This window comes from Elaeis guineensis, chromosome 4 (assembly GCF_000442705.2).
Source record: "Elaeis guineensis isolate ETL-2024a chromosome 4, EG11, whole genome shotgun sequence".
Taxonomy (NCBI): Eukaryota; Viridiplantae; Streptophyta; class Magnoliopsida; order Arecales; family Arecaceae; genus Elaeis; species Elaeis guineensis.
The window spans coordinates 37,483,174-37,511,016 of record NC_025996.2 but is presented as its reverse complement, the minus strand read 5'-3'; the positions used below and the strand labels follow the sequence as shown (position 1 = coordinate 37,511,016).

The 27,843-nt window shown below is 42.2% G+C and overlaps 1 protein-coding gene across 5 annotated transcripts; it reads left to right on the top strand.

Annotated features, from left to right (window-relative positions):
* Positions 1-11: 11 nt before the first annotated feature.
* Positions 12-27,645, top strand: LOC105042953 (cytochrome P450 CYP82H23). Of its 5 annotated transcripts, none has more exons than XM_073256346.1 (2): positions 12-167; positions 326-1,315. In XM_073256346.1, exon 2 carries the CDS (start codon positions 330-332, stop codon positions 1,269-1,271), a length of 942 nt encoding a protein of 313 aa, XP_073112447.1. In that variant the 5' UTR covers positions 12-167; positions 326-329; the 3' UTR covers positions 1,272-1,315. The 5 variants fall into 5 exon arrangements, with proteins under 5 accessions (XP_073112447.1, XP_073112443.1, XP_073112445.1 ...); XM_073256342.1 differs by having other exon boundaries at positions 30-167; positions 238-1,315; XM_073256344.1 differs by adding an exon at positions 27,520-27,645 and having other exon boundaries at positions 39-1,184.
* Positions 27,646-27,843: the final 198 nt, after the last annotated feature.

The following is a 27,843-nucleotide window of genomic DNA, read 5'->3' as shown; positions in this document are numbered from 1 at the left end:
ATGGGTTTTCCTTTCCATCCTTTCTGTCTGATATCAGCTACCTGGGAGAATAACATGTGTCTCTGATTATTTCTCCTAGAAGATACTCCCAGTGATACCCCTCTGCGCAGCAACTAGAGGTTCTGGATGCAGCCTCAAGTATTAGAACCTAGAAAATTATAGTGCAGGTGACTTCCTCTCTCTCTCTCTCTCACCAACAAAAAAAAAAAAAATTCTGCAATCTATCATTGCTTTCAGGTTTTGCACATATGGATTTTATCCTTCAGCTGCAATATGTTGTTGTGCTCATTGCCTTTGTTTTCCTATATCACCTATGGATGGAAAGGGTTATGGGTAAGAAAACTAAGATTAAGGAGCCCCCCAAACCATCAGGTTCCTGGCCCATAATCGGCCACCTTCATCTTCTTAGGAGTCAGAAGCCCCTCGCGCATTTGTTCGGAGAAATGGCTGATAAATATGGGCCAGTCTTTATGCTTCATCTCGGTATGCGTCGCACGCTCGTCGTCAATAGTTGGGAGGCAGCAAAGGAGTGCCTCGCTACCAATGACAAAGTCTTCGCTACCCGTCCCGGCAACGCCGCCGGGAAGCATTTGGGCTACAACTATGCCATGGTAGGCTTCGCACCCTATGGTTCCTACTGGCGCTCGGTTCGCAAGATAATTATGGTAGAGCTTCTCTCAAACGCTCGTCTCGAGACCCTCGAGCATGTCCGATCCATGGAGATGGACACATGCATAAGAGAGCTGTATGAGCTGTGGCTCAGGAACAATCGAAGACCAGTCAAGGTGGAGATGAAGCGATGGCTGGGGGGTCTGGCCTACAACATAGTAGTTAGAGTTGTGGCTGGGAAGCGTTACTTTGGCTCGGGTACAGGCTCTGATGAGGCATGGAGGTTTCGGAAGGCAATCAGTAGGTTGTTCGGCCTTCTGGATGCGTTTGTGGCATCTGACATGTTCCCCTGCCTCAAGTGGATGGATTGGCGGGGGCATGAGAGTGCAATGAAGAATACTGCCCAAGAAGTGGACTCTATCATGGCTGGATTGCTCGAGGAGCATCGGCAGAGGCGACTTTCTGGCAAGGCTACTGGTGGTCCCCAAGATTTCATGGATGTGATGCTGTCGATCGTGGAAGACGCTGAGTTCTCTGGAATGGATGTGGACGCAGTTATTAAAGCTACTTCCCTGGTATTGTTGATAACACCCTTTAATTGTTTCTATTTCTCCTTTATATTTTTGGTAGAAACATGCTCATTGATTTACTGGTCTGAATAAAAACTGGGGGAAGCTCCTAGCAACCTCCATTCTTATCAACCAAACTGGGATGCCATGACCACCAAAAGACTTTACTAGCATAGCAGCATGCCAAATTGTTAATTCTTGTTTGTTGTCGATGCTCTTAATTTTTGTTTATTTCCAATGGCTCCCTTATTTTTAAAATCAGCAATTTGATTGATGAGAATGCTGATTGTTATCTCGATGAGTGTTTTGGCTGCGTCTTTGCTTTCCCAATTCAGATGATGTTGATTTATTTGCTCGGTAGATGATTATAGTGAGTGTTTTTGCAGTGTCATTCCAAAATTCCTGAGCTTTTTAAAACAAATCCTTGCAACGTATTTGAGATGACCTGAAGCTTTGCTTGTTGATATTTTGATGTTTCTGTGTTGTCCAGTGGTTGTGTTTGAATTAGATAATTTCCATAGATAATTAATCATACAAATAATTGATATGTGAGTTGGAGAATGCTATGCACATCGCCATAAAAGGGATCTCTGCATTTGGAATTTCCATTACAGGGCTACTAACAAATCTATTCTGGAGTCCTGACACCGAGGGGTTACTTGGTTCGCGACTAGAATCGGAATCAAAATAAAAATTGAAATGGCTTAGAATCGAAATCGGAATGGTCAAATTCTCCAAAGTACTTGTTTCATGATCGGAAATCAGAGTCAGAATTGGAATGAAAATTTGAATCCATAAAGAATGTATTTGGTTGGAGGAAGTGGGAGTTTGGAATCGGAATCGGAATAGATGACTCCCATTCTAACCGTTTGGTTGAGAGAAATCTCATTACGATTTCGATTCCGAGGTGGAATAGGAATGACTCAATCTATATATGACTCAATCCCTACTCTTCCATATGGATTCAATTTTTCATTCTAATTCTAATTTCGATTCCGATTTCGATCACGAATCAAACGCTTCGGGGGATTTGGCCATTCCGATTCTGATTTCAAGGCATTCCGACTTTCATTCCTATTCTGATTTCGGTTGCGAACCAAACACCCCCAGAGAAGAGTAGAGATTTAGTTCTATATAGATTGAGCCATTCTCATTCCATCCTGAAATTAGAATTGGATCGAATACTCATTCCAACCAAATGGTTGAAATGAGAGTCACCCATTCTCATTCCGATTTCAGACTCCCATTTCCTCCAACCAAGTACCCTCTAAAGCTATTATACATTAGGAGAGCATTTGGTTCGTAACCGAAATCAGAATGAGAATGAAAATCGGAATGGTTTGGAATCAGAATCGGAATGGTCAAATCCTCCGAAGCATTTGGTTCGTGACCGGAATCGGAATCAGAATCAGAATTGAAATAGAAAATTGAATCCATAGAAGAGAGTAGGAATTGAGTTCTATATAGATTGATCCATTCCCATTCCATCCCGTAATCGGAATCGGAATGGGACTCCTCCCAATTAAATGGTTGAAATGGGAGTCATCCATTCTGATTCCGATTCCAGACCTCCACTCCTCCCAACCAAATACTCCCTAGATTTTGGAGATATTTTTGATAGAATACATGGAGCACCACCAATTATTTGAATGAATCTAATTTTTTTTTTAAAAATATCTAGGTCAAACATTCGCCAAAGGATTAACCTCGGGCTGTGCCTGGCACTAGAATTTTACACCATATGAAAGTCACTTGCTAAACTATGGATAGAAACTAGTCTTTCATTAAAAAACAGTAGTTGGATGTTTTGGTTGGTATACCAGTAAACAAATCAAAATTCACCGTATTGAAACATATCACCTTGTATTGGGTATACCATACTATATAAGTATTGAACTTGATATAAAAGATGTATCAGGTCTCGGTATGCTGAACCGACCCCTATACTGGGCATAACAATATTGTATCAACATGGTACATATATTGAATCTGTTATTGAGATCGTAAACCTTGAAACAAATAGTAAAATAATAATTAACAGCCATATGCTGAATGAATTGATGAGCAATATCATCTTACTTATCAAAAATTAAAATAAAAAAAAAAAAAAAGAAAGCAAAAAAGAGCTACATACTGAAACATGTGGATATAAGCTTTTCAATCAGGTTTTGTTTTGAAGAGATTGCTGGTGATTTATTTTGCTTTCAGAAAATTGGTGGGGCCTTGAATCACCGGATGATGTTCTAAAATTTCTCTTGGTTTGTGACAAACTGAGTGTACTGTTGTTAAAAAGGTGTTTGAATGGGATGGTAAAATCCACTCTTCAAATTCAGAGATTTTACATTTCGGTAGCATCTTTATTTTCTTTTGCTGGGTTCTTTGCAACCGGTGGTAGGGTATTTGATGGTAACTTTGGTCATAGTTCATATGCTTCCTTAATTTTCATCTTAATTTGGAATAGAAAATTTTTTAATTTGAGAAGTGTTTATCAAAGATTTTATGTGATTAGCTGGACCAGCACCTCAAACTAGTTTATCAGGGAAAATATGTCATAAATAGCGATCAAAGAAATGAATTTTTTTTTAATGAATAAACACAAGAAAGGAAAATAATATGAGAGCTATTTTAAAATCTATAATTGTACAAACATCAAGAATTAGCTATTTTAGAACCTGGAATCATACAAACAATCAAATAAAACTTTCTGCTGACTAGAATTAATCTGGTAAGAATCAAATTGGACAAACCGGCAGAAGTCAGCAACTCTGTGATGGCTGATCTAGCTAAAAAGTCAATCTAAATTATTTTAGCCAAGTTCAGATGGGCATGCAGATGCTGAAGATGGCCAGATTTTTGTTTTTTTTTTTTAAAGTAAGCAAGGAGGAAGTGAGGAAGTTCCTGAAGTGAAAATTCAGTGCAGGGGCAAAATGGTAATTTTAAATTTTTTTTCAAAATTACTATTTTACAACGGAATTATTAATTAATCTCACTAATTAATACTAATTAATCCTACATTAGGATCTAAATATGATACAACAGCATGCATTTAAATTTGAAATTCAAATTTGAAACAGTAAACTTTTTACTGTACTGTGTTCAGAACACATCACCTTTTGCGGATAGTCGATCACCGCAATCTGATCACCGTCGAAGAGTTCTGATCGTCACGTCACAGCCACACTAGTGTCTGGCCTCTGCGGATCGTCCACACGAAGCTCCTGTCTGATCGGCTCCTCACGAATGCTAGTTCGTGATTTCACCCTTTTGATGGCTAATATTGATCGAACTCCTTCGATCGATATGTGCCGACTCTTCGGATGCTCCGGATCATCTGCACGGTTGGTTGAGAGGCTGATGGATCTCTCTCTGAAATTTAGTGGACTCACGACACTCGTGGCACACCAATCTCACTTTCCGAACCCGAGGTAGAAACCCTAGGGTACACACCAAAAACCCTGCATCCAATTTTCTTTCTTTTCTTTCTTTTTCTCTCGGAAGGTTTTGGACATTCACCTCATGCACAAGGCTTCCTCACGCCCCACTTTCTTTCTCAAAATTTTTCTACGCACGCCCCAGCTCCCTATCTCTTTTAAAATAGTTCAAAACGTGTCTTATCCGTGTGAGAGGATAAAGACAAGTGGTTACACATTTGAATTCAAATCAAATTTGAATTCAAACTAAAACCAACTCATCCCTATCCACTTGGGCGTGAGAAGAGAAGGTGCGAGTCTGCTTTGTGCGTGGAAAGGTTTTACGAGAAACTCTTTCTCGTGTGAGATGTGGGGCGCTAAAGTGAATAATGTCATGTATGCGCAAGAGATAAGTTATCCATTCAAATTCAAACACACTTTGAATTTGAATGGCTAACTAATCATCTTTATCCAAATATTAGCGCACAAGAGTGGGTGTGAGAAGGGCTTTGCGTGAGAAAAAAATTCACGAAAAATTTCTTCTCGTGAATTCAAATGGGCGTAGAGATTTAAGGTGGTGCAGGGATTCAAATTCAAATGGTGGTTTGATCTTAATTGAACCAACCTAATCAAAATAGGTTAAGCACAATTAGACTAAATTAAACCCAACTTAATTAGGCTTAATTAGGCTCAATAAAATCTTAATCAAATCAAAAATTGACTAACCCCAACCTCTGATCAAATCAGGGACCAAACCATCTCGACGATTAGGTCAACTCTTAACCTAATCGGGTCAAACCCAACTGAATCCAATTCTATTGGACTTGATCCGAAAATAATTACTCAATCAAATTGAGTTAATTAGCGATCAAATCACTAATAAAATCTCTCATAATTATTGAGTCCAAATTCGATGGGCAATAGGGTATCAAAGTCCATCAATATGAAACCTTGATCGAAGAGTTCAAATTTCAAATTCAAAATTTGAAATTTAAAATTTTGACCCCGGTACCCAAAATGTGTGGAACTCATGATCAGAGAATCCTAATTCTCAATCATAGAGTCCCAGACACATAAGACTCATAATCAGCCATCAGATCAGAAAGGAACCTCTAATGTGTGTGACCCCGCAGATTCGAACCTAAGCCGGTAGCACAGGAACCAATTCCTGTACTAATCGAAGTGACCATCTAGCAATGGTATCCGACATCCGGATAGGTCGAATAGTCGTAATCGCAACATTCAGAACCTACGTGATATGGTTACCGTATAATTCATCCCTTTTGACCCCTGTGTTTAGGATGACTCAGGGTTAAACTGTCAACCCTGATGAGATCATCCGAATCGTGCTCAACTCAATTAGTCCTGTGACCCCTCACTAGGACTACCCTGGTCAAGATTTTGCTAAATTGAAACATGACTGTACACAGCTCCTAAACTGGAGTGGTCAATCCCATCTTGACACACGCACCGACAAGTCAAGTATTTGACTACACCCAGCAGCCTTCCGTCACTGAATTAGAAATTCAGGTAGTCCAGTGCCTAAGTGCAGTGAGTTGCTTGCAAGTCACCATGGCGGTCTCAAGTCGGAGGAACATTTATACCCATATCCCATCGGAGCAAATTTTGACAACAGAAATAGCTCTGGAGTCGGTCACATTTAGTGTAAATGTACCATTACATCTCACCTGTATGCCATACCAGTGTCTCCACACTCCTTGGTTATGAGGACAACCAACCCATATGGCACACAACGACCTATGCTCGATAAACGTTGTCGTCCTTGGTAACAACGTATCATTTGGTCGTGAACAGGTTTAAGGACTAAGCGACAAATCCTCCTTTGTCGAGTCTAAATAGTCCTAAGGACTTCACCACAACACAGGAGTTCATTAGAAGATAAAATATTTGTGATGAAAAAATACCAAAATAACTTTTATTTATTTATAATTCATGTACTAATACAAAAGGAGTACAACCGTCAACAGACTGACGATTGACTTTGGAACACTATTCCCAACAATCTTCCACTTGGCCTAAAGCCAATCGGTGCAGTATCTAATACCCATCTTCGACTTATAGTCGTTGAACTCCTTCACCGCAATGGCTTTAGTGAATGGGTCAGCCAGGTTCTCCTTCCCATCGATCTTCTGAAGGTCGACATCACCTCGATCCATGATCTCCCGGATGAGATGGTAGCGGCGCAGAATATGCTTCGTCCGCTGGTGTGCCTTCGGTTCCTTTGCCTGAGCAATGGCTCCAGAGCTGTCACAGTAGAGCAAAACTGGACCAACAAGGGAGGGTGCTACTCCGAGCTCGGTGATGAATTTTCTCAGCCACACCACTTCTTTGGCAGCATCTGATGCAGCAATATACTCCGCCTCGCATACTGAATCAGCCACAGTGTGTTGCTTGGAACTCTTCCAGCAGACAGCCCCACCATTAAGGGTAAAAATAAATCCTGACACACTCTTGCTGTCATCGCGATCAGACTGGAAACTAGAGTCTGTAAACCCTATAAGTCTCAAGTCTGATTCACCATATACAAGCCACTGGTCCTTAGTATTTCTTAAATACTTCAGGATGGTTTTAACAACCTTCCAGTGATTCTCCCCTGGATCAGATTGGTATCTACTCACTACCCCTAGTGAGTATGCCACATCTGGTCGTGTACATATCATGGCGTACATGATAGATCCCACTGCCAAAGCATATGAATCCTACCCATACGCTCTCTCTCTTGAGGTGTTGTCGGACAATCCCTTTTCGAGAGAGAAATTTCATGGCCTATCGGTAGATAGCCTTTCTTGAAATTCTCCATGCTGAACCTTTTCAGCATAGTATCAATGTACGTGGACTGGGATAAGCCAAGCAACATTTTGGATCTATCCTTATAATCCTCATCCCTAGGATGTAGGAAGCTTCTCCCAGATCCTTCATGGAGAACTGTGATGATAGCCAAATCTTTATTCCCTATAATGCAGGGACATCATTTTCAATTAAGAGAATGTCATCCACATACAATACAAGAAATACTACTACTGGACCATTAGCCCACTTATAAATGTAGGGCTCTTCTCCGTTCTTAACGAAACCATACGTTTTGATCGTCCTATCAAAACGTATGTTCCAACTCCGAGATGCCTGCTTAAGTCCATAAATGGACCTTTGTAGCTTACATACCTTAGACTCATCTGTGGATGTGAACCCTTCAGGTTGTATCATATACACCTCTTCGTCCAGCTCTCCGCTTAGGAAAGCTATCTTCACATCCATCTGCCAGATTTCATAGTCTAGATGGGCAGCTATCGCAAGCATAATCCGAATGGATTTGAGCATTGCCACAAGAGAAAATATCTTGTCATAGTCTATACCATAACGTTGACGATATCCCTTGACAACCAGACGGGCTTTATAGGTCTCCACCTTTCCGTCTGCGCCCCTCTTCCTCTTGAAGACCCACTTACACCCTATGGGTTTCACTCCTTCGGGTGAGTCAACCAATGTCCACACATCGTTGACCTTTATGGACTCCATTTCGAATTTCATAGCCTCTAGTCATTTCTCAGAGTCAGATCTCTGCATTGCATCCATGTAGGTGATCGGATCCTCATCGTTTTCATCAAGTTCGACAGGATCGCCATCCCGGATCAAGAAACCATAGTATCTGTCCGGTTGATGTGGTACTCTACCAAACCGCCTTAAGGGTGCATAATCAATGGGCTCCGGATCTGATCTAATCAAATCCGATTTAGGTTCAGTAACATGTGTCGATTTTTTCACTTGTCGAACTTCGTCAAGTTCGACCTTAGAGGCAACAGTTCTTTCACTAAGGAACTCCTTTTCTAAAAAGATTGCCTTAAGGCTGACAAATACCTTTTGCTCATCAACAAGGTAGAAATAATATCTTTTGGTCTGTTTTGGGTATCCTATAAAATTACACTTGTCAGACCTAGGTCCAAGCTTGTCTATAATTAAACGTTTAACATAAGCCGAACACTCCCAAATCCTAAGGTGTGAGAGTACTGGCTTACGTCCTATCCATATCTCATATGACGTTTTGGCTACAGACTTACTCGGAACTCTATTTAGAAGGTAACAAGTCGATTCGAGTGCATATCCCAAAGAGAGATCGGCAGACCAGCAAATCCCATCATGGATCGAACCATGTCCAATAAGGTCCAATTCCTCCTTTCAGACACACCATTATGCTGTGGTGTTCCAGGAGGAGTCCACTGAGAGAGAATCCCATTCTCCCCTAGATATGTCAGAAACTCATTGAAAAGGTATTCACCTCCTCGATCAGATCGAAGAATTTTAATACACTTTTCAGTTTATTTTTCTACCTCATTTCGGAATAGTTTGAACATTTCAAACGACTCCGACTTATGCTTCATTAAGTAGACATACCCATACCTCGATAGGTCGTCTGTGAAGGTTATGAAGTAGAAATATCCACCTCTTGCACTTGAGCTCATAGCTCCACATACATCAGAATATACCAGACCCAAGAGTTCACTGGTTCGCTCACCTTTTCCAGTAAAAGGTGACTTGGTCATCTTTCCAAGAAGACAAGACTCACAGGTTGGAAGTGATTCACAATCACCAAGTTCAAAATTTCTTCTTGAGCCAACCTATTTATCCTGTTCTTATTGATATGACCTAGCCTACAGTGCCAAAGGTAAACTTCTGACACATTATCTATTCTAGGACGTTTACCGAAGTTTTGAACCATATTAACAGGCTGTGATAGTAAGTAAATTTTATTATTTAATTGTCCAACAAACATTGTAACACCATTCAAAATGATATTGCAAATATTTGCTTTTAAAAAATTATAACTGTTAATGGCTAAAAGTCCTACAGAAATAATATTTAATAAAAAGCTTGGACAATAGTGATATTCACTCAGAATTACATTACGAGAATTGATTACAAGACTCATGATTCCTAAAGCTAGAACTGAAACTTTGCTTCCATCTCCAACGTTCAGGAACCTCTCGCCTTCATCAAATCTCCTACTGACCTGCAGACCCTGCATCGAATTACAAATATGATAAGGGCTTCCGGTATCCAATACCCAGGCAGTAGTATCACAAATAGAAAAGTTGCAAGGAGTTATCATATAATTACCTTGCTTCTTCTTCGGCCTATTCGGGTCCAAGGAGGCAATGTATTGAGGATAGTTTCTCTTCCAATGCCCCTGCTTCTTGCAAAAGAAGCACTCCGCCTGGCTCTGATCAGGCTTGCGCTTCCTGGTCTGACCCTGTGCAACCGTCCCAGCAGGAGGCTGCACCTTCTTGTTCTTCTTCTTCTTGTTCTTCTTCCCTTTCCCAAAGGGTCGACGACGAGAAGAAGACCCTCCCAATACATTCACCGACTCCTTATGGAGCTAGTGATCCTTCTCAAAGTTCTGCAGCAACCCCAACAACCCGTGGTAGTTCACTACAGGCTTTGTCATTCGAAAATGAGTAAGGAATGGGAGGAAGGACTTGGGCAAGGAATTAAGGATCGCATCCTTACCAAGCTGCTCGTGCAGAGAAAAATCCAATTTGCTTAGGCGCTCAATCATCTCGATCATGTACAGTACATGATCAGTGACTGAGGCCCCATCCCTCATCCGAGCATTGAAAATGGCACAACTAGTTTTGTGCCTTTCAACGTCGTCAGGCGTGCCAAAGGAGTCGTTCAACATATGAAGCATCTCCTGTGGCTGGGCGTTCTCAAACCTGCGGCTGAACTCGTCATTCATTGCTGCCAGCATAATACATCGAACGGTGGTGCGGTCATTGAGCCACTTCTGGTAAGTGTCTCGGATCGCCTTACTAGCGTTCGGAGCTGGCTCCTCAGGTGCTGGATCCGTTACTACATAAAGGATCCGCTCATGCTCAAAGATAATTTTTAATTTTTGATACTAGCTATCGAAATTAGGTCTCATGAGCTTGTCATTATCTAATAATGACCGGAGCGACAGGGTAGTGGCCATAGCTGTATAAAGAAAAATCAGACCTCTATTAGTACATAAATTAATACTAAAGACTTGGACTTTAGTCTAAATTTTTCCCAATATTTTTACGAACTGGTAGCCTCAACCTCCAATTCGAGGAATTACTTTAATTCCTTAATGGGTACTAGAATCCATACAGACTACACACGAGCCCAACTTTGGTTGGTCAACCCATGTGCATCTATGGCTAAGTTCTTAACCAGTTATTTCTCTAAACAACTTCTAGTAATTGATTTTGCCCCAGAACCTAATCAGTAGGCTTTGGCCTCTACTGAAAAGATCTGGTTAGGTCCAACCATTAACATGACTTAATTTGGTGAATCAGACCAATAAATGATCAGACCCGACTTTGGCCGGCCAACCTAACCACCATCAGAAAGACTCAACCAAATTATCATATTATGAATGATAATTCCATTAGCCAATGAGCACCAGGCTTTTGGGCCTCCAATGTCATTGAACTAATGGACTCATTATCACTCACTTAATAAGAGGCATTGACTTAGTTATCATTATAACTTAATCATTTTAGGGACCTAATAATTTTTGAGGATTTTATTAAAGGATAGACGAGAAGAAATCATCCACCAATTTCAATCCTCCTACTGACTTCACCAAGTCAGATTAAAAAGATTTAATTAAAGCTAGCATTAGGAGCACCTAAATCAGTCACACTGATTTACCTAATGACATGAGTGAGCTCTAATCACCAAGTGATCTAATCAAAATCTAACTTACCAGATTGGCCAAGTAAGTGAGATCAGTGGTGGGGATTTATCATTAACTCGTCAATGATCAAATCAATGCGAGTAGCTCCCGCTTAAGAACCACTGGTCAAAACTGTCAAACTTATCTTAGACACCAACCGGTTCATTAGTTTTAATTTTGATCAACTTAGTAAATAGGGCTCCACCGCATAGCCATGAATTAAGTCCATCTTGGTCTAGTTAAAGATATGGACCCATTCAACTACAACTATTGAAGTTGAGTCTAGAGTATCCTTGACCTAATCTAATTCAATTTTTGATTAGATTTGACCAATTACTCCATTTAGTCTATTTTTTAAGCTAACCTTAGGTCTAACCCAATTATGGACCTAATTCATCTAACCCATTGACCCACAAGTTTATGCAATTGTCTTAGGTCTTAATTCACAATTCTAGACCTACTAGACAACACTTAATTCTTTTAATTAAGTACTTGAGCTGATGGGTCAGGGTTTGGTATTTCGAAAATAATTTTTAAATTTTGAAAGATTTTATTTTTGTTCACCAAATGTGTTGACTCATTTCACAAACGGGTCAGCACAATTCATAAACAGCAATCCTATTGCTCATTTCATAATAGAAAATAACTCAAAATAAATCATGAATTTTTTTTAGATCTAATCTAACACATTCATGATAAATTTTATAATTAAGTCCTTTACTGCTTCATCGGCATGGGATATAATTGCATCGGCACCCCTACCGTCATAGGAGACCCCATCGAATGGGAAGAGAGGACTTTTAAACCCTACTTTTCTAGTATGATCGGACGGCCATGGCAACCAACCCAATTAGATTACTTGCTACTTGGATCAAGTATATCTAAATATACCAATTTCAAAATTTAAATTTTAAATTTCAAATTTCAAATTTGAGATTTCAACCAAATTTAAATTTTGAATTTCCAATCTTTGAATTTTAAATTTTGAATTTTAAATTTCGAATTTCAAATTTCAAATTTGAGATTTCAACCAAATTTCGAATTTGCAATCTTTGAATTTTAAATTTTGAATTTTAAATTTCAAATTTCAAACAAATTTTAAATTTCAAATTTCAAAATTCAAATTTTAAATTTTAAATTTTAAATTTGAACTTATAGATTACACCTTAATCTACGCATGCATATGTATATCATATTCTAGAACCATGCTCTGATACCATTTGAAGTGAAAATTCAGTGCAGGGGCAAAATAGTAATTTTAAAACTTTTTCAAAATTACTATTTTAAGTAAATTATTAATTAATCTCATTAATTAATACTAATTAACCTACACTAGGATCTAAATATGATACAACAGCATGCATTTAAATTTGAAATTCAAATTTGAAACAGTAAACTTTTTACTGTAATGTGTTCAGAACACATCACCTTTTGCGGGTAGTCGATCACCGAATCTGATCACCGTCGGGGGCTCTGATCGTCATGTCACAGCCACACTAGTGTCTGGCCTCTGCAGATCATCCACACGAAGCTCCCGTCTGATCGGCTCCTCACGAATGCTAGTTCGTGATTTCATCCTTTTAATGACTGATGTTGATCGAACTCCTTCGATCGATGTGTGCCGACTCTTCGGATGCTCCAGATCATCTACACGATTGGTTAAGAGGCTGATGGATCTTTCTAAAATTTGGTGGACTCACGACACTCGTGGCACACCAATCTCACTTCCCGAACCCTAGGTAGAAATCCTAGGGTACACACCAAAAACCTGCGCCCAATTTTCTTTCTTTTTTTCTTTTTCTCTCGGAAGGTTTTGGACCTTCACCTCATACACAAGGCTTCCTCACGCCCCACTTTCTTTCTCAAAATTTTTCTACGCACACCCCAGCTCCCTATCTCTTTTAAAACAGTTCAAAACGTGTCTTATCCGCATGAGAGGATAAAGAAAGTGGTTACACATTTGAATTCAAATCAAATTTGAATTCAAACTAAAACCAACTCATCCCTATCCACTTGGGCGTGAGAAGAGAAGGTGCAAGTCTGCTTTGTGCGTGGAAAGATTTCACGAGAAACTCTTTCTCGTGTGAGATGTGGGGCGCTAAAGTGGATAATGTCATGTATGCGCAAGAAATAAGTTATCCATTCAAATTCAAACACACTTTGAATTTGAATGGCTAACTAATCATCTTTATCCAAATATTGGTGTACAAGAGTGGGCGTGAGAAGGGCTTTGCGTGAGAAAAAAATTCAAAGAAGTTTCTTCTCGTGAATTCAAATGGGCGCAGAGATTTAAGGTGGTGCAGGGATTCAAATTCAAATGGTGGTTTGATCTTAATTGAACCAACCTAATCAAAATAGGTTAAGCACAATTAGACTAAATTAAATCCAACTTAATTAGGCTTAATTAGGCTCAATAAAATCTAATCAAATCAGAAATTGACTAAGCTCAACCCTGATCAAATCAGGACCAAACCATCTCGACGATTAGGTCAACTCTTAACCTAATCGGGTCAAACCCAACTGAATCCAATTCAATTGAACTTGATCCAAAAATAATTACTCAATCAAATTGAGTTAATTAGTGATCAAATCACTAATAAAACCTCTCATAATTATTGAGTCCAAATCTGATGGGCAATCGGGTATCAAAGTCCATCAATATGAAGCCTTGATCGAAGAGTTCAAATTTCAAATTTAAAATTTGAAATTCAAAATTTTGACCCCGGTATCCAAAATGTGTGGAACTCATGATCAGAGAATCTAATTCTCAATCATAGAGTCCCAGACACATAAGACTCATAATCAGCCATCAGATCAGAAAGGAACCTCTAATGTGTGTGACCCGCTGGTTCGAACCTAAGCCGGTAGCACAGGAACCAATTCCTGTACTAATCGAAGTGACCATCTAGCAATGGTACCCGACGTCCGGATAGGTCGAATAGTCCAATCGCAACATTCAGAACCTACGTGATATGGTTACCGTATAATTCATCCCTTTTGACCCCTGTGTTTAGGATGACTCAGGGTTAAACTGTCAACCCTGATGAGATCATCCGAATCGTGCTCAACTCAATTAGTCCTGTGACCCCTCACTAGGACTACCCTGGTCAAGATTTTGATAAATTGAAACACGACTGTACACAGCTCCTAAACTGGAGTGGTCAATCCCATCTTGACACACGCACCGACAAGTCAAGTACTTGACTACACCCAGCAGCCTTCCGTCACTGAATTAGAAATTCAGGTAGTCCAGTGCCTAAGTGCAGTGAGTTGCTTGCAAGTCACCGTGGCGGTCTCAGGTCGGAGGGACATTTATACCCATATCCCATCGGAGCAAATCTTGACAGCAGAAATAGCTCCGGAGTCGGTCACGTTCAGTGCAGATGTACCATTACATCTCACCTGTATGCTATACCAGTGTCTCCACACTCCTTGATTATGAGGACAACCAACCCATATGGCACACAACGACCTATGCTCGATAAACGTTGTCGTCCTTGGTAACAACGTATCATTTGGTCGCGAACAGGTTTAAGGACTAAGCGACAAATCCTCCTTTGTCGAGTCTAAATAGTCCTAAGGACTTCACCACAACACAGGAGTTCATTAGAAGATAAAACATTTGTGATGAAAAAATATCAAAATAATTTTTATTTATTTATAATTCATGTACTAATACAAAAGGAGCACAACCGTCAACAGGCTGACGATTGGCTTTGGGACACTATTCCCAACAGTTCCCCCTTGCATATAATATTATAGTTAATTGTTGCTACAGACGAGGGGGTGTGTAAATTTGTACAGGATTTACATAGTGTATCAGTGAGGTGGAGGAGGATGAGAACGAAGTACATATTGTAGGAATTCTGTGGTGCCCCCATAGCCTTGGAGGAGGCTATAGGCAGAGCTAGATTGATAGGCTCCTGGTTCACTAGGACGAAAATTATCCTAGGGTAGAAGTGGTGCATAGCTTCCACGGACTCGAGGCTCGGACGACGAGGACTTTGAAGGGCTCGGTTGGAGCTCTGAATACCTGGAGACACAAGATGGAGCGAGATACCAAGGAAGGATTGAAGACTGCGGTGGAAGAGTATTTTCAGGGCATTAGGTTGACTCAATCCGGGAATGGGTCGACCAAGTCACAGGGCATGCCAAAGAGAGAAGAGTCTTAGCATTTTGGCATGGCACGAAAGTGGGTCGACTCAGTGCTAGATTGAGCCGACTCAGTTCTGACTGAGTCGACTAACTGGGAACAGAGCAGAAAGTGCATCGTTCAGAACTTCTGTAGGTTGCTGAGAACTGGATCGACTCAATCTTAGTTGAGCCAACCTAGTTCATGTGGGCTGAAGATGTACAGGAGTCTATTTTGGTCTAGGGTCAGGTTTTGATCCTAGGGTCTTGGGCTCGAGTTTATGAGTTCCAAGGATGGCTAACTCAAGGGTTTAGACTGGAACAAGTCCAAGAGATGAGAGCATGTGAGGCATGGGCTCGGTGAGTGCTTTCATATATTGGGTTCAGTCAGAGAAGTTTTTCAGCTAAGATTTATTAGGATTTGTGTGTAAACCCTGGATATATAAATCTATGTATTGTAACTTAATACAAAGAGTAGAATGCAATAGCTTTTCTCCCTAATCTTCTCTCTTCTCTCTTCTCTCTTGTACTGCTACCCCAAGTCTAGAAGGAGCCCCAAAGAGGGGGAGGGCGTCTCCCTCAAGCCCTAGATGCCTTAAGGTTGGTAGGAGGGAGGCGCCCCATCATAGATCCAGGTCTTGGATCAATGGATGCTGTCCATAGAGATTAGTCACAGGTCTCCTCCAGTCCATGCAGAAGATCCAGGGGTTTTCATGGTGCGGAGTAGTGCCATGGTTCACATTATGTGGGCATCCCATCAAAAGGTAAAGAGTCCCCCTTTGACATCTGAGAAAGTAGGAAATATGTTGCACAAAAATCAGTGCGGCTCCCGATATCTTCAATGTGCAGTTCAACTGCCGAAGTAAAAGAACTTTCTTTTGTCCAGATAACTGCAACTTGAGAATTTGCGTCAGAGTTTGGATGGACATTGAAATGAAACAGAAGGCAAAGACCTAGCTATCCTCTGTATAAGGGTCTCAAATAAGAGAGCGTAGGTCTTACTGTTTGCGAGTTCTTTGTCCAGTCCTTCGCTAAGAAAAAAATTGTTTTGATTAATTCGCTAAATGAGCTGGCTTCCAAACGAAAGAGTCTGTTATTTCTTTCTTTCCAGAGACACCACAGAGTGATTGAGGCAAGGACATCCAGCGCTCTAGTTTTAATAGAATTTCTGTGCCTCTGTCTCCACTCATTCCAGAGATTTTCAATGTCGATTGGAAGGTCTGCAATGCGGCATTTCTATAGAGTCCACTTCCATGCTTTAGTTGAGTAACTGCAGTGAAACATGATATGATCCAATGTCTCGCTGTCGTTATAGCAGAACTGACATCTAATGGGTCCATGAAGTCCCTTTTTCTCAAGGGTATCTATAGTAAGAATCTTACAATTATAGCATAACTAGTTGAATAATTTGTATTTTTCGAGGATAGGAAGCTTCCATGTGATCCTACCAAAAAGGGAGACCATCCCACTGTGGATTAGAAATTTATAGCAGACCGACACAGAGAACGAGTGGTTCGAGAACCATCTCCACTGCCTCTTGTCTTCATGGTTCGATCACCCAAACTTCCTCAGCATTCCTATTAGAGCCTGAAGTTTTAATTGTGCAATTGGGTGAGACAGGTTTATAAAGTTCTGAGACCAGCTGTCCTTGGATACGAAAGAAGCTATGGTATATTCTTTATCTAAGCCAGCCAGAATAAGATGGGAAAGGTAATCTTGAGGCTAGGTTCAATGATCCAGCAATCGAACCAAAATATTGTGTGTTCTCCATTACCAACCTGAACTATAGTGAAAGGGATAACAATCTTACCCACATCCGTTACAGCCCTCCAGAAGTTTGATGCTTTCCGTCTTATGTTTAGAGGTGTTGATAGATTTATACCCCTTGAGTAGCAGTGGTGCTTTACCAAAACATTCCATATGCCTTGGTTATCCGAGTAGAATCTATCCCATCATTTCATGAGCATAGTTTGATTGAAGACTTTCAGATTTATGATACCAAGTCCACCCTGCTCGTTGGAGCGACAGATCTGAGACCATTTAGCTAATATCTTGAAGTTAGAATGCCTCTCATTGTCGCACCATAGAAAATTCAGGCAGATGGAATCGATTCTTTTGATGATAGCAGCCAGCATCCTAATGATTGACATCCAATAAGTAGGAATCACCCTAAGCACAGAGTTTATGAGAGTCAGACGGCCGACAATAGAAAGGACCTTTCGTTTCCATCCAGTGAGTTTTTGATTGATCTTATCCACTAGAAAATTTCAGTGATTTGCAGGTAATGATTTGATATGGAGTAAGATTCCTAGATATTGAATTGAAAATTTAGATCTCTTACATCCCAAAATTACAGCACATCCCTTGGATTCCTTTAAGCCTATTCCCAACCCACCAGTTGGGACTTGAGGAAATTAATTTTTAGATCAAAAATTAATTCGAAGGTGTATAATATGAACTTATTAGTGTTAAGTTGGAATTTTGCGGCATGATAGAAGATCAGAATATCATCTGCATATTGTATAACATTCAAGTTGCTATTAGCCTGATTTGGCCCAACTGGAACCAGTAGGTTCTCAGCGTTTGCCTAAACCATCATACAGTTGAGAATATCAGCAACTAAAATAAATAGCAGAGGGGATAGAAGATTACCTTGTTTGAGGCCTCTCTTATTTATGAACCATTTTCCTGGGCTACCGTTGAAGAGGATAGCAGAGGTAGAAGTTGTCAAGATTTGTGAGATTCAGGAAGAGAACCTTAAGCCAAAATGATATTTTTGAAACAATTTAAATAGAGTTTTCCATGAGATACTGTCAAAAGCCTTCTCCAAGTCAATTTTGATCAGAAGGCCTTTCTCCTTTGAATTTCTAAAGTGATTGAGGAGTTCTGATGTGGCAGCATAGCTTTCAATAATGCTTCTCCTTTTGATGAAAGCAGATTGAGAGTTACCCACCAGTTTGTCGATTACCCTACTCAATCTGATGGAGAGAAGTTTGCAGATGATTATCTTGATGATTCCATTTTCCAGACTGATTGGTCCGAAATCCTTGACTGATGGAAAATCAGCTTTCTTAGGGATAAATGTGATATAAGTATAGTTTAATCTTGTTATATCTACCATCCCCATAAACAGATCCTTGAAAAGCTTTGAAAAAGCATCCTTGACTAACTCCCGGTGTCTTTGATAGAAAGAGATAGGAAAACCCTCCGGTCGTGGAGCTTTGTCCTTAGCAAGGCTAAAAATAGCAGTTCTAATTTCTTCATCAGAGAAGTCAGTCTCTAGACACTGTAAATCCAATGGCCCATCTGGGTAGAGCTTGTCTTAGTCCAGTTCAATATTTACATGATCCAAGGTTCCCAAAATGGAGGAGTAAAAGGAGAAAAAAGCTTGCTGAATGGCTCCTTAATTCGAGATACAATCCCCATTAACAAAAATTTGTTGAATCTCTTTTTTTCTCCTTCGGGTACATGCAGTTATGTGAAAATAAGTTGTATTTTTATCATCTTGTTTAATCCATTGATCACAGGATCGCTGTTTCCAAAATTGTTCCTCCTGAGAGGAGATATCCTCGAGAACGTTTTTGAGTTGAGTTCGGATAGTTCTTTCTTCATTCGACAGGCCAAGTTCTTCTTCTTTCTTGTCAAGTGCGTCAATTTTTTGTGACGGATTTTTTTTCTTCTTAAAAGTATCTCCTACAGTGGTTTTACTCCATTTTCGAAGAACCTTTCTGAGATGTTTTAATTTTTCGGCAAGAGAGTCACGTGCATTCGGCGATTTGGTGCAGCTGGCCCAAGAGAATAAATAGTATTCAAGAGGTCTGGATAATAATACCAGTGATCTTCGAACCGAAATAATCTTCCTCTTTTGGAAGGAGAATCAGTTGATGGAGAGAGAGATATTTTGAGCGGAACATAGTCTGAGGTTGTTCTTGTCATTGCAGTACAAGTTGTGAGTGGGAAGGTAATTTGCCAATCCAAGTTGATGAAGCATTTATCAAGGTTGGCTAGAGAGATCCTGTCTGAAATTCGACCAAGTGAATCTTCTTTATGAGAGCTCTATTTCAATCATTTCTAACTCATTTAGAAGGTTATTGAATTTTCTAGAGGTAGTGGAGCTGCTTGAGCGACCTTGTCCGTCTTCTGGCCGTCGAGTGACGTTGAAGTCACTCAAAATGATCCAGGGAATGTGAATAGGCTGTTTAAGATGTTTGAGCTCAGAGAAGAAGTGATCGCGATCATGCATGTAGGAGGTTCCGTAGACATTGGTAATTATCCATTGAGAGCTGGTGTTGAGGTTTATGAAGTGTGTTGAGATCAAGAAGGTTCCTTTGTGGAAGTTTGTACCGGTTAGTAAGGAACTTCTTCAACAACTAACAATACCACCGCGTGAGCCCTGATTCCTTGAAATCCCACAAATTGAATTCTTGACTGCAAGAAGATTCGAGCAATCTTCTGTTGAAGGTGTGGAGTTTTGTTTTCTGGAAACAGACAGTGAAATATTTAAAAAATTATATTGGATGGATATCTGGTCAGAACACCACTTCTCAAGATCTTTTCAGTACTGTACGATGCAGCAGGAAGAAAGAAAAAATAAAATAAAAACAATCAAAATATGTGAACCAGTCATAAAAGGGCTCGCCTCCACGGGATATGCAAACTTCACTATGCAAAAAAAAATTTTACAAGAGAGATCTCACCCTCAACTCTCGTACACCCAATTTCTCTCTCACAGGAAGTTTTCCCTCACAAAAGCTTTCTCTCTTGAAGACTTCCCTGAACCCCTGAAGCGATCCTATCCGCTGCCAGGAGCCCTGCTCCTTCTCTCTCAAGTACGGTGTCTGCTCCCTCTCTCTCTTTCAGGTTTTCTGAGTTTCCACGCCCACGCGAGACCACCAGGCCGCCGCATCTCTGTTCGTGAACAAAAAAAAAAGCCACACCCTTTTCTCTGTTTTGTACACATGCTTTTAAAGGCCTTAAACCCAGGTTAGATTAGGATTAGGAATCCTAATCAGGCCCAAACAATAGCCCAAAAATCCCTTCAGCCATCGGATCAAGGCCCAGATCAACCCACGCCCTCTGATCTGCATCGGTCCATGGAATAGTACCGTAGCCGCGCGAAACACGTAGAAAATGCCCACATGGTCCACGCACTGGGCAGTGGATCGGGTGGTCCATGGTGGATCGGGGTACAGGCCCAGGCGCGGTGCCTGGGCCTGGGCCGGCCCTCGCATGCGGGCCTGGGCCACGCCCGCACCCGCGCCAGGCACCTGACTGAGCCAGGCCACGCACCGTGCTTGGGCCGCACACTGGTCGGCATCCTGCCTCCTGTGGCCATGCCGCTCCGCCGGTCTGCTGCCGGCCGCTGGCGGTCCTCCGCCGCCTCGGTTGCATGCCGATTCAAAAACATGTATCTTCTCTGTCCGAGCTCCGTTTGAGGTGATCTTGATCTTGTTGGACTCTGTTTTTCATCGCCAACCTCACTGTGGGCTCAATGTGGATCGAATCTTGAGGCATCAAATCCTAACAATCTTCATCTCGACTCGATATTCGGTCTTCTCCTAACTCCGAGAGCTTCTAGATCTCCTCGCCTCCATGCCCTGGGGCATTCGCCTACTGATCATGGATGGGCAAACATGGGAGTCAAGCCAGGCCACTCGATCCCATCTCCGTCGTATGCTGTACTCCTCCTGACCTGAGACCTACTCGGGGCATCATCCTGCGGCAATAGGAATCTCACCTTGCGACGTCACCTCTCGTCCTTTCGAATCTCCTGTCTCGTGCCCGATCCACCTCTACCTGGAGCTCCACCTCGCTCTGGACTCCACCTAGCTTCCGAAGCTCCACCTCGCACTGGCTCCCTACCAGGTAATAATATCTTCTGCTATTCTTCTTCTCTCCAGCACAATCTTATCACCGCATAGCACCCTCAGATTTCTCCACCAGCTACCGTCCTGTAGCCTCTCGAATCCAGTTTGCTAAGTGAGATAAGACTCCGCCTAAAATTGGATATGTATCGGACCTCCCCAATCTCCTCATTGCACCATCATGTGTCCTCTAACTGACCATCCCGATGCCTCTGATCGTACAGCTCGATCCATCCGGCAAACTGCTCCTCTCTGCAACATACATGATGGGTGCATGCAAAATCTAATATCCACTGCTGCAAAAAGTAGATACCTTGTCAGATATCTCAAGACATCTCCATCTGAATCGCTGCCAGTCGTCGTCACAGCAGCCACCGTTCATTTTTGAGTTGAAAGAAATCTCTGGCTAGATGCCCCAACTCCTCACATCGATAATACCTGGCTTTGCTCAAGTCCCTCCTGGACTTGGACCGCCTCGTCCGATCTCCTGTCGCTCCATCTACTACCTCCTGCTCCTCAGAAACCACCAAAGCTGAGCTACCACCACTGAGCTCGAAGCTGGGTTCTCCCTCCTGAGAACCTCATTCTGGAGTATCACCGTGATGACCTCGTCCATCTTGATGGTGCTCTTCCCACTAGAAGGGCAGTCACCAAGGATTCATACGAAGGTGAAAGTGACGCTAGCAAAACTAGCGCCCTGATCTTCTCCTCAACATTCTCACCAACGCTGAGGAGGTCGGTGAGGATCTTCTGGAAGTAACTGAGATACTCCTGCATGCTCTGTCCCTCAGCCATCGCAGCTGGTAAAATGCTCCAGAGGAAAAAAGTATTGGTGAGAGACTTCGCTATATACAACTCCTCGAATTTGATCACAGCACCGTCGGAGAAGTCTCGCTCAGCACATGGATCACCACCTCATCCGTCAAGTACATGCGGATGGTACTCACCGCCTGCATCTGTAGCCGTTTTCAATCCCGCACCTCGATGGTGGTTGGCTTTTCATCGCATAAAAGATTATCGATCAACCCTTATTGGATGAGCATGTCCTTCACCTTGCCTGCCACAAAGAAAAATTGCTCTTACCATCAAATTTATTGATCTCCATCTTGATTGTTCCTGTCTTCTCTATCTTCAGTCTTGCTCACTACCGCTGTAATTTACGTCCTTATACCACCTATTCTAATATCACTTGTTGGGTGAATGTCTGGCCAAGACACTACCTTCCAAGATCTTTTCGTACTGCACGATGCAGCAGAAGAAAGAAAAAATAAAATAAAAATAATTAAAATATGTGGATCAGCCACAAAAAAGCTTGCCTCCACGGGGCATGCAAACTTCACTATGAAAAAAAAATTTACAAGAGAAGATCTCATCCTCAACCCTCATACACCCAATTTCTCTCTCACAGGAAGTTCTCCCTCACAAAAGTTCTCTCTCTTGAAAACCCTCCTGAATCCCTGAAGCGACCGCTGTCCACTGTCCAGAGTCCTGCTCCTTCTCTCTCAACATACGATGTCTGCTCCTCTCTATCTTTGGGGTTTTTTGGGTTTTCGTGCCCATACGAGACCATCAGGCCACCGCGTCTCTATTTGTGAACAAAAAAAAAAGCCACACCCTCTTCTCTGTTCTTGTACACAGGCTTTTAAAGGCCTTAAACCCATGTTAGATTAGGATTAGGAATCCTAATCAGACCCAAACAATAATCCAAAAATCCTTCAGCCATTGGATCAAGTTCCAGATCAACCCACACCTCTGATCGCATGCCAGTCCATAAAATAGTACTGTGGACTATGCGAAACGTGTGGGAAATGCCCACGCGATCCATGCGCTGGCTGTGGACCACCCGATCCACGGTGGATCGGGGTACAGCCCCAGGCGCGGCGCCTGGGCCTGGGCTGGCTCGCACGTGCAGGCCTGGACCGCACCCACGCCGGGCCCCTGAGCCCAGGTCGCGCCCCGCCCGCGCGCCTGGCCAGGCGGCGCCGGCGGCGCACCGCCCTGGGCCTTGCGCCCCGCACCTGGCCGCACCCTGTGCACCTGCCCACGTGCTGCCACGCATGGGCGGCATCCCGCCTCCTGCAACCACGCCGCCGCCGTCGGCCGCCGTTAGTGGTTCTCCACCATCTCGGATTGCGTGCCGACTTCAAAAATACGTAATCTTCTCCGTCGAGTTCCGTTTTGGATGATCTTGATCTCGTTGGACTCCGTTTTTCGTCGCGAACTTCATGTGGCTCAATATGGATCGAATTTCGAGACGTCAAATCCTAATAAGTTGCACCGAGTTTATGATGATTCTGCATTTGAACGGACATCCCAGACCTCGTACATTCCAACATTGAATAATCATAAGTAATTTGCCCAGATACAACTATTTGGAGCTTGGTGTAAATGAGAATGATAGTATAATTAGCATTATCAGCAGAGGTAGGAAACAAAAGCCTGTCGGGAAGCAGGTTACAGGAGGTGGGGATCACTCTAATAATCCAGAAGATCCTAAGGAGCACGACAGACTAGCTGCTAACTGTAGATGCATGTTAAAGCCTGAAACATATTAACCAAAAACTGACACTGTCAAAAGAAAGTAGCATTGATTGTGTTGCCTCATGCTGCCCTAGGTAGCAGACTTGCAGAAGAAATCTTGCAGCGTTCCAGTTCGAGCAGTTTAATCTTGTCGATGAGGTCGCTACTGGCCCTGGAAGAAGCTTTACACCACACGTGGCTCCAAGCTTAATGATATCGCCTGATTTCAGAGAGTTTGAGAAGAGGATGTCATCCTCAGATAATGAGTCTATCTCAAGACCGAGAGCCATTGCTTTCTTGATGTGAAGGCGGGAGCTTCTCTTGGTTGGCGGAGGAGAGAGTCGAGAGGATATCCCAGATATGAGAGCCTTGGGACGGACGCCAGAGGAGAGTCGGAGAGGTCAGTCTAGCGACAAAGGGATGACACTAGGGTGGAGAAGATTTGCTATACTGGAATAAGGTTGGTCTGATCAGATCTATTTTTAGCCTACACTGCGTTGGTGGCAAAATTTTCCATGCAACGGTCATTGTCGTGATAGGATAGTGGGAGTAGATTTGAATTTGAATAAACCACGGCTGCGGAACAGGGAGGGAACCAGTATATTTTAGTAGGTGATGTGATGAGCGTTGCGGGCTAGGAGTCAGAAGAAATAAGTATGAAGAGGTATGAAGTTTCTGTAGGTCTAAGAGTGGAGCTGTTTTAGGGAGGTGTGAGCCAACGATCAAAAAAAAAGCTGTTTGAGATGGAGCTTGATGTGACGTGAGCGTCGGAGAGGTCCGGTTTGTCGACGGTGAGATGTCATCGCCGGCGAGCTAGGGTTGGATCTGAAACTTGTTCGATGCAGTGAAGATTGATCAGCATATTGATCTGACCTCTAAACCAGAAGTCAGCTTCATCCTCATCCATCCCTTCAAGGTCGTCATCCTGAAAGAAAGTGTGATCCTCCGATGGATTGTAAGGGCAACTAAAGTTGATTTGGAGCTTTACTTCATATGAATGCAAACCCACTGTAACACCAATTATCTCCAGAAGAGAGTCGATATCCTCACAAAGGCAATGTACGTCAAAACTCGTAAGATCTTCCCACTGCGTGCATGCCCTGCTTCCCACCGCGTGATGGCCAGATGTTTTAGCTAAGTACATGTGCTCTTGTTGAGATATCTTTCACTCTTTTTTCCTTTCTTTCTTCCTTCTTTATTAGTTGTGTTGGAATTGCGATCTTCCATGGTCAAAGCTATTTGAAGTGGATTGAGAGGTGGTGGCGAGCTGCAATAATCTAGTTTCATCTCTACTTGAGGTTGCCCGATTTTTTCAGTCATGGAACTTTTATTCTGTTATTTATTCCTTGCCATAAAACCTTATAAGTCTTCTTCTAATCAATATGTCACCTTCTGGGCTCCAACCAAAGCCTCTTCCTTGCATGTCATGCTCTCGGGGGAGACTAAACTGGCAAGGAATTCAAACAAGCCGAGACTGGACCAAAGTTCTTCGCAATAGGGGCCAACCTACTTCTATAAGCCAAAATCAGTTGGCCCTTCGTTGTGGTATATGTCAGATATTAACATTGGCTGAACAGCTTCGTAGCTAACTGCCTTTGTCTTTTTTTCTTTTTGAAGGCCTCATAATGGGCGGCACGGACACAACAACCACCTCCCTGGCCTGGACCCTTGCACTCCTGGTGAAAATCCCCAAGTGCTCAAGAAAGCCCAGGATGAGATAGATGCCGTGGTTGGCAAGGATCGGCACGTCGAGGAATCCGATGTCAAGAACCTGCTTTACCTCCAAGCCATTGTCAAAGAAGTACTTCGCCTGTACCCAGCCGCCAAGTTGCTCGTGCAACATGAAGCCATGGCGGACTGCCGGATAGGTGGCTACGACGTCGCCGCCGGCACCCGCTTGCATGTCAATGTCTGGAAGTTGCAGCGAGACCCCCTCGTGTGGTCCGAACCCAATGAGTTTCGGCCTGAGAGGTTCCTGTCGGCGCCTCATGCCGGCGTCGATGTCCGGGGCCAGCATTTCGAGCTCATCCCCTTCGGGTCCGGCCGGAGGTCATGCCCGGGGATCTCCTTTGCTCTCCAAGTGATGCACCTGACCCTTGCTCGGCTGATCCAGGGTTTTGAGCTGGAGACTCCAGGTGGTGGGCCTTCGGAGATGGCTGATGACCTTGGTCTGCCTTACCCCAACACTACTCCATTGGAGGTTCTGCTCAGTCCGCGCCTAGCTGATATGCTTTATGAATGATTTTGTTTGTGGGCAACATCGGATGAAGTTTGGTTCAAGTATGCTGCATGTGTGGATTACCAAACACTTCTAATTAATGCTTGTACCATGGAGATGGGTCTGTTATGTAGCAAACCATAATCAAGGAAGACATGAATGCAACCAGATTATGTGATTTGGGATAATTGTGGTCAATTATCCAGTTGCATTGTGTTCAGTAGCCTTTGCTGAAGCCTGCATGGTAATTTGGAGTACTATTAGGTGTTTTCAAGCAACATAAATATGGCTGAAAAAGGTGATTCCCAGATAGTTTATCATATGGATCTATACAATCTCACAGGTAAATTATCCTACCAATCATCTTCTCAAGGATATTTTGTTAATGAAGAATATCTGTTTTCTATTTCAAGTTACCCATTATTGTTGGGAGGCAAATCAACAGGTGGACTGGGCGGCAACGAAGGCTCTCCAGCGACAGATTGTATGCTACTCTCAGGATGATATCCCACTGATGTGGGTTTAATGTATACAGACAGATATAGTGTACCTTATCTCGGACTTAAATACCGCCACTTAACCCCTGACTTTGTACCCAAGAGAGAGAGAGACTTGGAAAAGAAGAAAGGGGGTGGATTCTCAACTATTAAAAAACTGAAATACGTAAATAGGCCAATAGTAGTTTTCCAAATCATTTTTCTAGATTATAATCACTGACAAGCAATTAAGATTGCAAGATCAAATAGAAAACATGAATTTTCTTCGTGTAGGATTTGGACCATCACGAAATTTAGATAATTGTTTTCATCCAAAAATTGGGAAATTTAATTATTCCTTCCTTGACCTTGCAAATACATTAAGGTTTTCTTTATGCCCATAGGCCATCGCGAATAAATCCAACCTCTGATACCACATGTAAATAAGATTCATATTGTCAAGATTGATTATGAAATGTAAATGATGATAAAGTAAGGTTAGCGCATATCTATTGATGCCGAATACCGCTGGCGAATTGTTCAAAGAAGAATGGCCAAGCCTATCTCTCCGGCCAGGAACTTGATGGAGAACTTTATGATTTGTAGCTGTGAGAAGATGCACCAGAACCCAGTATACATAGACCCTCTTTACGAGTCCACCCATCATACGAGTCCAAGTTTAATTATAACTATATGCTAGACATGGACTCCTACATAGGTATACCAGATTTATAAGTCTTATTGATGAATATCCAATAAACCTGATTTAATTAACTGTACCTTAGCCCTGGAATCCAGGCTTTACAAAAGATAAGCTGTTGCTATATTACATGAAGTCTAACAATTATACGAAGAACCATGCATGCAGAGCAAAATGTGTGCCCAATGCTCGAGGGCAACAGAGCATAAACTTCAGCTGCAACCTGTAAAATATTATGTGGTGTCCCTTGATACATACCTCATATTCTAGTTGTTCAAGTGATGAGCCATTATACCACATTCTCCAGCAGAATGATCGGAGGGGATGGACCACAAAGCATGCGAAGCAGTGACTTCAACCTGCAGGGAACAAGGGGGAAAGGGGTATGAGCAAGGGGAGAAGGTCAGGATGTAAAGTAGGAAACAGAATGGAGGCTTGTAATTTGTAGAGAGCCTACTTGTGAGAACCCACCGGTGGCGATGGTTGATCCTAAAATAATGTATCCATTGCAGGCTCTACACAATCTCCAAGTCTGATGTTTCCAACCTGTAAGCAACCTACCTGCTAGTCATTATATATACCATTCAACCTGCGGCTACATTACTGTTCCACATAATTAATACAGTTAACA